We start from the raw sequence: 9,614 nt of genomic DNA on the forward strand, positions 1-9,614 counted from the left end.
CCTTTGAGAAAGAGAAAATTTAATTTAGTAACAATTTGTTCCTGTATTTGCTGATCTGTGCAGTCTTTGGTATCTAGCATTGCAGCAGATTGCACAATTCCTTTGTTGCCTGTGGCACGGCTTAATTGAAGGTACAAAAAGGAATTGTAGTGCTCTAATTAATGAACTTTAAATACGTCTTCCCTTTTCAGCCATATGTTTTCCAGCACATAGGAAATTTTTCTGGTTTTCTCTTATACAAACACACTGGATATTGTTTTTAAATCCACTGGAAGCTTCTCTGGAGGCTCGGCTGTGGCCACAGCTATGTGCAAATGGCAGTGGAAATATCCAGATGTGAGACAACATGTTATAGAATCATAGAATAATTAGGGTTGGGAAGGACCTAAAGATCATCTAGTTCCAACCCCCCTGCCATGGGCAGGGACACCTCACACTAAACCATCTACCCCTTTGAACTGTCTTTATCGTGCAAAGCTGGAATTGTCTTTTTTTCCTTAATTGTTAATGTCTCAAGCTTACACACTGCCCACTGGGAAAAGGGGAAAGTTAAAACAACATGAAATCTGTGTGTGTTTATGTCTAAGTGCACACTCGTGCACAGAGAAGTTTCAGGGGTTATATGTAACGTAGCTGACACAGTTGATGTGTCTCCTTCTTTATTCTATCAAGTACATGTACAAGCAAAATAAAAGATCAGTCATATAATCCATTGAAAAAGAAGCTGGTGAGCATTAAGTGCCTGCTACAGAGCCCATGCTCAGCCGGATACTTCAGTGTGGTCCTAACCTTACCTTTGTGTAATCCCACCAAGGCAGGGGGACTAGCAATGTGTTTAAATAGAGTAGGTGGAACCATTTTGCTTTTCCACATCTGTTTAAGGTTTTCAGATATGGAATTAAAAAATAGGGAAAATATAGTTGTATTTGACTTGGGTTTCCTTATTTCTTTTTAATTATACTTTCTGATGGCTTGAGGTGTCCTTTCCATCCAGCAGGTTTGTTTTGTTTTTTTTTTTTTTCGACTGAGTGGGTCACATCTTGCCCTGCAGGTGCTGCATGGAGCGGTTGGGTTCTGCATGCAAAATGGATGAAAAGTTCAGGAAACCAAAAAGCTTAAAAAGCTTAAGTCCAAATTACTTCTTTTTTGTTCTTTATTTTAGTTACATGGATATTTTGCCTTTAGGACAGCATCATGAAATGAATATCTGCACTTCAGCTGAACTTCTTCAGTTCAACCCTGTATCGCTGTGAAAAACATTTTCTTGGCTTGTTTCCAGCAACAGTCTGGTGACAGCTCAGAGTACAGAGGTTTCCCTGTCATCACTGAGGTCCAGTCCTGAATCCAGTACTCACATAGGGTAAATTCCTAAGTCACAACCAGAAGAGAGTGCACTAAATAAGTATGTATGATCAGGCCAGGTTAGCACTGCAGGGAACACTTCCTGCCTCCTGTGTGGTTAAATCATCTTCGTGTGATGGGGTTATTTTTAACCTGTTGTGGTCTTCCAAGTTACATACTGCCTCTGGTTCTGCACATGACATCATTGGAGACTGTATGACTGCCTCTTCAGCTAATTGCTTCTGGCCCAGGCTTGCCACCACCAGGCTGGGTGATCTAGGCACTCAGGAACCTCCTGGCTCCGCTAGGGTCTCTTAGCATGTGTCATGGGGACTGGAAGCACAGGAGCAGCTGCCATCCTGCCAGTGCTGGAGGGACCTCATGAGGGCAGGAGGAACAATAGGACCCTGCTTTGCCCACCACGTGCCAGTAGGTACTCTCATTAGTGAGGTGCCGTCACAGAAGCATCACTCTCTCAACAGTATCTCTAGTAGGTATCAGCTACAAGGAGCTGAGCTCTCACTTACCTGGATTTGTCCTGGTTCTGTCCTCAGTATGTTTCCCCATCCCAGTCTCCTTCTCTGCACCCTTTCCCTAACTTTGTAAAGACTATAACTGGGAAAGGATTGGCTGCCAAAGTTTAGTTAGGGCTTTGGAGGAGTTGTGAGGGAGTTGAGGAGGACAGTGGCCTATAAGCCCACAAGCAAGAAGAAGCAGGGAATATACACTAGAAAAGTCATTCTGGTGTGCTTGGGATAGAATCACAGAATGGGTAGGGTTGGAAAGGATCTTAAGATCATCCAACCCCCCTGCCATGGGCAGGGACACCTCACACTAAACCATGTCACCCAAGGCTCTGTCCAACTTGGCCTTGAACACTGCCAGGGATGGAGCATTCACAACACCCTTGGATAACCCATTCCAGTACCTCACCACCCTCACAGTAAAGAATTTCTTCCTTATATCCAATCTAAACTTCCCCTGTTTAAGTTTTAACCTGTTACCCCTTGTCCTACCACTACAGTCCCTAATGAATAGTCCCTCCCCAGCATCCTTACAGACCCCCTTCAAATGCTGGAAGGCTGTTACGAGGTCTCCACTCAGCCTTCTGGTCTGCAGGCTGAACAGCCCCAGCTCTCTCAGCCTGTCTTCGTACAGAAGGTGCTCCAGCTCCTGATCATCCTCATGGGCCTCCTCAGGACAATGGGATGCATGTTTCAGGGGGACCCAGACAGAGACCAACAAGTGTGAAATGAACAGCTGCTGTTTGGATGTGTGAGGCCCTCTGAGGAACAGGTGAGAGGATCCTCACAGGCTGCGGTGTGGTGGTCAGCAAGGAGCTCACTGGTGGGGTCCTGTGTGCCCTGAAGCCATGGTGTGGGTTTTGGTGGCCAGATTTGGTAGCACCCAATGGATTGCCCATAGGTTTGACCACCTCAGCTTTGCCTTACATCTTGCTACAGCACTGCGTCATTCTCAGCACTGGTGTTCCTACAATGCTGAGCTGTCTTGCAGTGCAGTTGTTTCTGCTGATGGTTGTGAAAAAAAAAAAAACCAAACAAAAAAACCTGAAAGGATAAATGTTTTGCAGACTGTTAATTATTTTCATTAGTTATTGCTGGTGGTGAAGATGGGGCTCTCTGGTCTGTTACCTCCTTCCTTTCAAGTCAGTGTATTGCTAATGTCTATATATAACCACTGAAGAACTGTCATTAGTGGTTTGTTGCTTATTTATTTGCTTTTTTTAATATAGGATCCCATTAATTGTGTCATCATTTATTATATTAATAGAGCTAAGTTTAATTACTGTAACTTGATTTAAAGGAAAAAATCTTTCTTGTAGAAATATGGTACAGTTATGTGGCACCAGTAAATCCATTTAATCTTTTTAATACAAATACCATTTTCTCAGACATTCTCTTCTGCTTTTCTAGTAAGTCTAATCTTAGGTGTAAGTTGCAGGAAATTTTAGTCAAAATTTCTATTACTTTATAAGAATTTGATTTACTGATTTCAAAATTCATCACCTTGCTAATTGTGTGCCAAAATATACTACTACTATACAGTATTATAGATATAAGACGTACTCTGTGCAGAAGTAATATGGCCTTTAATTTCTGATTGGAATTTCTCAAGAGAAGGTAAATTTATTGGTGAATAATGGAAAGAAATCTCTAATTGCTGTAAAAGACATCTGTATGTGCTCTCAGTAGCCAAATTAATTCAATTAGTTTCTACTGTTCTAGAAATAGTCTGTTTATTTTAGAATATGGTGAGAATTAAATAACAATCCTCAATGTTTCTGAGTAGGTGCTGGTATAATATCAGCACAAAATATTGATCATCATGTCAAGAAAAATCCCTAGATGCTTATCTGTTAAATATTGTATTAACTTCCAGTGGAAAATAATAAAAATGTGCAGCTATCTGGCAGTGGTTTTGCAGATATTTTCCTTGCTTTGCTTTAGAAAGAAATTAAAATCATCTATAGCAAAAAAAAAAAAAAAAAGATAAATAAAATCTGAATTTCTCTATCCCCTCCCCAGCCCTGCCACTGCATTTCTCTGCTCTTGGGCAGGAAGCTACAGGTGCTGTTTTCACAGAACTTGATGTCAAGACTGTTTTAAATGAAAACACACTTATTTTTCTTACTGTTATTCAACACAGAGTGAGTTTGTTGGCTTGATCAGTTTCCGACTGGGCAAATATCCACAGTGTTTTTTGAAATAATTCACTGCTGATATCAGCCCTGAAACCATTCTTTCATAGGCTCCCCAGAGAGCAGCCTGAGCTCTTGCTGGGATGCAGGGATGCAGGCTAAACCAAGGCTGTCTCCAGAGCTCAGTCCTTTAGTTTTGCATCATGGTTCATATGAAGCAGCCTGAAAAAAAAACCCACCAGTCCCATAATGAGGCTTACTGTGCCCTCACTGTCAAGAAAATAATAGTGTCTGTATTGGCAGAGTGTACAGTACAGACATTCTGTTTACTGGTTTTATCAGTAAGTGGAGAATATATATGGCTCCTAAATTAACTTTACATCCCAAATGCACTGACATTTGGCCAGCTAGATCTGGTGAAAAGATTTCATTTGTGTCTGGGAATATCTGTCAGATAGCATCTGTAGTATGCAGTGTTAAAATATTTCTAGTGAGAGGAGCTTTAGGTATTGTTATAGTTGGTATCCTAGTGATACAAGTATAGATGCCATTACCCATGATTTTCACATTTATTATGATAAAGCATATAAAAATAAGCAAGATAGCTGCTCATGTACTGCCAAAAGCTCACTTTTGTGTATTTGCCAAATACTGCATGTATACCTTATGATTTAGGTTAAGGTGCCTGCATAATTTGTGCCTGCAGCTGTGAGTGTTGGCTTCTAAAAACTGTGTGCATTCAAAAAGTACAGAAATTCAAAGTTAATTAGTCAAGATCTAAACTAATTCAGGCATGAAATATTTTTCAGGGGGGGCATGGATGTGAGGAAGTCACCAAAGCCAAGGGGAGGGGCAAATCAAATGGTTAGGTAAGCGGCATTATTTGACCTGCCTTGAAATAAACCTGTCTTTAGCAGTGTTTTAAGCATGCTGTGTAATTGCCTGTTCCTTCAGTCGTTGCTGTGTGAAACTTTGAAGCCCTCTCTCTCTCAGTTTGCTTGTATATGAAGGGGTGATAACATGCAATAGTCACTACTAAAGCATCATCCAGTTGACCAGTGCTGCAGTTCTCCAGCAATGTGGTTTACATTTGTATGTGGTAGTACAAGCAGTGGTGCTCCCCCAGATAAATGGCATGTGTGATTTTTTTGCAGACAGTTTGGGTCTAAAGTATAAAAGCTTTTGACAAGACCTGTTTAATTTCTTTGCAAAAATGCAGTTTGAAGTTGATGGTCCAATGACTAAGAAAAAACCTGTGGATATCAGTATCCAGACTGTGATAATAATTTCTTTCTTGAACTTAGAGGTATGCACTGTTTGTGGTCTGTCCAGTGAGGTTGTCTTTGGGATGTTTTTTTTGCTGCTGTCATGCAAGGAAGATCTTGTTTTACTCGACATGGTAAACTTCAACTGGTAATAATTAAAATTCAGCTCTGTTGGTTAGAATTTTACTCAGAGGCACAGGAGCAAGTAGGTTATAATCTGCAGAAATCATATAAAATAACTTCTCTCATGCCTTAGCAATTCCTCTGGCTCTGTTTAACTTCAAAGGTAGCTTTGTATGTAGGCTGTGAAACATTTGGCCCAGCACCAGCCATAACAAGCACAAAACTCTGTTAGTACATCCACTTCATGCTTTTGCCAAGATCCATCAAAACACTGGAATAACTTTGTGCACATACTTCATAACTTCTTCCAGGCATTTCCTGGATGTTATGCTATGAGAATTGCCAGATGTTATTACAAAACAATTAAAAAATTATTTCACCACCTGTAACTCAACACTGAGGGTCAGTGTCCTGGAGTCTGAACATCCAGGATATGGCAATATAGAAGTTAAGTTAAGCGTGAAGGTAGTGTCCTGGTGAGTATTTTGTTACTATTGATAATGAGGCCTTCATTATTCAGTATAAGAGAGGGAAAAAGAGGATAATTACCGAATGAATTGAACATTCCCTATATCAATTTCTCAGAATTTGGTAAGAGAAGTGAAAAAGTGGGGTTTTTTTTTGTTACCAGCAGTGAAGTACCCTTATTTCTGTGGCTGACTGGGAAGCAGAAAGCAGCCATATATGGGATGAAATTCTGCAAAGAATGTGCAATAAATAGATAGTTCAGAAGACGGCTCTGCAGGGTCTCATGAGCACAGCAATTTGTGAGGGAGAGGAGTCTTTCCAGCTCAAGAAATAGCACCACAGAACTTGTTTACTTAGTGTGGAGAGAAGACTACGAGAAGCAAGTTCTTAAAATAGTAAATTCTCCCTTCGTGAAACTGTAGCAGCAAAACTGTGGGCACAAAGGCATTACCTTTCTATTGGGAACTGGTGTTTGTTTTGGTAAGGCTTGGTTTAGGGGCAGGATGGTGGCTTTTTGTTACACATTTGGACCCCTTGTACCTGCTGTCCTGGGTGTGGAGTGCACTTGATGGCATGGCAAAAGCAGCCTGTGCTAGCTCCTGGTCTGACTTGTTGAAGTAGGCAGAGGTGGGTGCTACACAACCAATGGCTTTTGATAGCTATTGAGATAATGTCTGTCTTATGCCAGGTTGGTAGGCAGCAAGAACAAGGTGACAGAAGAACACCCTATGCACCTGATGGCATGGGGCTGCTTGATACAGAGCCAGTGCTGTTTGGGAGTTACCGCCAGGCTCAGAGGTCAGCTGCAGAACAGCAGCTTGCCCATTTCACTCTCATTCCATGGCCATGGAAATCTGGAGCTCTGTGGGCTGACATGTTTGAACTCTGAAATCTGAAAATGTTATTGAACATAGTGGCTGTGCTCCAGATGTGTTTTGTTGACAACAGCTGGAAGGGAAGACAGCTGCCTGAATAGAACAAGGGCAGTAGCCAGGCAGCTTAGGACTCTGACTTTTGGAATGTGAGCAGCAATAGCCCAGTTGAGAGTTGCCCAGGAAAATACTACAAAATCTGGAAGACGACCAGAGTTTTCCAGTACATGTTTTGTCAGATTCTAGGGAAATCTAAATGCAGACTGGGCGTAAGTACCCTGAATAACACTGATATCCTTCAGAGTTTCAGGCAAAGGGAGAGGAAATGAGTTCTCTCCCACTTGCCTGTCTTAGGTACTGTGTTTGGTCATTGTGAACAGATCATCATTACTTTTTGGCAAAGTCCCTCTGAGGATAATCCAGGCTTCCTTTCCTGTCACTTTCTAGAAACTGTACCCAAAAAAGGTAACAAGTAGGGGGAGCTGCCATTCTCATAGGGCTTGGAGGGGTCTAAGCCAGCCCTGATGACCTCCTGTTGTAGTGGCTGTTACTGCTAAAAGAGATACTTAACTTTGCCTCTTTACATCTCTCATAGTTGTGGGTGGGCACAGGAAAAGGACATCCAATGGGAAGTAAGAAAATTAATGTGCTTTTCAAAATTTTCTCTGTAGTTGTTTTGTCTTATTTTATTTCTTTATAAATTAAAGTTTTTAGACAAAAACTTTCAAAGCTGTTTCTGTGGGAATGTCTGTGTTAATAACTTCTAAAACACATTTTTCAAATCTAGATCGTCAACAAGGAGATTAATCCCTTTATGAACAACTGGGAGGAAGAAGGACAGTTCCCAGCACACAAAGTATTTAAAACCCTGGGACAGGCAGGATTCCTTGGTGTATATAAGAAAACGGGTAAGAGAATATGTAACTCCTGAGTATTGATATTGACCGTGATAGACTCCTTTACATTATCCCAAATCACTTTTGCCCCTATCAAAACACAGTTTGGAATTCAGTGCAAAGTTTTTTTATATTCCCCATCATTGGTTACCAACTGCACAAATGCAGAAAATAACGCTGAGTGCTCAAATCAATACTGTCCTAAATATAAAGGTTAAAACCCTGTATGACTGTTATTTTGAAGTCAGCAAAGTGAATGTCACTTCAATTTTTAGCGTACCATCTGTATAATGACTTTTCTTCTGCATCCATACACATATGGAATAACCTTGGTCTTCATTAAAGAGCCCTCAGAGTGAAGGCATTGAAAGTGCTGTGAGATTTTGCCTGTTATACTTCCTTATCTTATAACCTCTGCATCACTGTCGTGCATTCTGTGTAGTTATTCAGAGGATGAGGTTTGTGTAGGTTTTAGGCCATTATATCCTAGACTGTCTTTAAAATACACTATTCCAGCCCACACAAGCAGTAAAGCAAAAGAAGCTGATGATACAACCAGCAAATTCAGAGAAAGTCTCATGTATACATACATATATTGGTGACAAAAAGGTCAAGAAACCCAGAGGAACAGAAGGTGTTTCTGCTCTTCAGCTGAAGTACGTATTTCCTAGGTTTGTTTTTTTTGTTTGTTGGTTTGTGTTTTTTGTATGTATGCAATATAATACATATATTTTCAAATGCTACTGTTCTGTTGTTCCTGACAGAATTCTCTGGGTTCTTCCCAGAGAAGATCGGGTCTTCTCCCGACCCCCCCCCCCACCCCCCCCCCCCCCCCAACACTTTATTTATTCTAAAAAATCTAAAATCAAGTTTGCATAGGCAGACCTTTAGCAATTGTGGTGAATTCAGAGCAGTCTGAAGTGACAATATTTGAAATGAACTGCAGATAGTCGCCTGTGCGGAGCAGCTCACACAACCTTAGCTATGCCACACCACATCATTATGTTGCTAAGGGACAGGGTTTGAACTGTGGAACAAATTATGTATTTTTACCACTTACTTTCGGAGGAAATGTTTCCTATTGAAACAAACTTTTGTATTCTTATAAATTCCAGCGTGGAAGGTTTTTTTCCTATAGCTGTTCAGTTGTTGGAGCTCACAGAACTGTTTAGCTTTGATTGTCTGACAAACCCAATAAAGTCTGAGCTGGTATTTCTTTACAAAAATGCTGACAGTTTGAGATTATACTTAAGATGTATTTAAAGGACAAATAGGATTACTAAGGGGGGAAGAAAGCCACCTCTACCTCTGCTACAATTGTTTGATAGGCAGATTTGAAATTGTCTCAGCGGGGTCTCCTTCACTCTGCTGGTGTTTGTTTTAGTTATAATAATGGTGTGTTGCATTGCTGCCAGATTACAGCCCTGTCTTCTTGGTATATTCTTCTCAGGACATGCAGGGGTCTTGCCTGGGGTAAGGAGCCTTGGTGCTGAGCATGTAGAGATAGGAATTTTGTATAATGCTTACAAAATAGCTTGGACAAGAAATCATGAGTGAAATCTAGTCAAGAAAGGACTTGCAAAGGCAAAGATGGGCACAGGAGTTGCATGCACTGAGTACACTTGTCATACTCATGATTAAGAACATTTTAGCTTTGGCATTTTTATCTAGCTGTTAATCTAAATTATTCGGCCTCTACAGCTGCATTTTATAAAAGCTAAAAAATCCCAACTTCCTGGATAAAATTCTCAGCAACAAATAGTCCATACCAGTTCATCTTCTAAAGCAAAGTATCAATGCTTACAAAAATGCATTAACTCCCTGGAAGATGCTGCCTTTGCAACATTCAGCTGTGTAACAGAACATTACCACGTTCAGTGTTGCTCTGGTAATGGTGTACATCATCAGGTACGTCCTGAAAGTCCTGAAACTTTCTTGTGATGGTAAACGAAATAGTTGGATGTGTGACAGCACAATCTCAGCAGCTGAA

The 9,614-nt window shown here is 40.8% G+C and overlaps 1 protein-coding gene across 1 annotated transcript in view; it reads left to right on the forward strand.

The window, feature by feature from the left end:
* The window catches only part of LOC101875676 (probable acyl-CoA dehydrogenase 6), an 86,895-nt gene that overhangs the window by 6,004 nt on the left and 71,277 nt on the right, over positions 1-9,614 (forward strand). Inside the window, 1 exon segment of the mRNA XM_034060567.1 lies at positions 7,516-7,636. Coding sequence (XP_033916458.1) covers positions 7,516-7,636 — 121 coding nt within the window.

Source organism: Melopsittacus undulatus, chromosome 1, assembly GCF_012275295.1.
Source record: "Melopsittacus undulatus isolate bMelUnd1 chromosome 1, bMelUnd1.mat.Z, whole genome shotgun sequence".
Taxonomy (NCBI): Eukaryota; Metazoa; Chordata; class Aves; order Psittaciformes; family Psittaculidae; genus Melopsittacus; species Melopsittacus undulatus.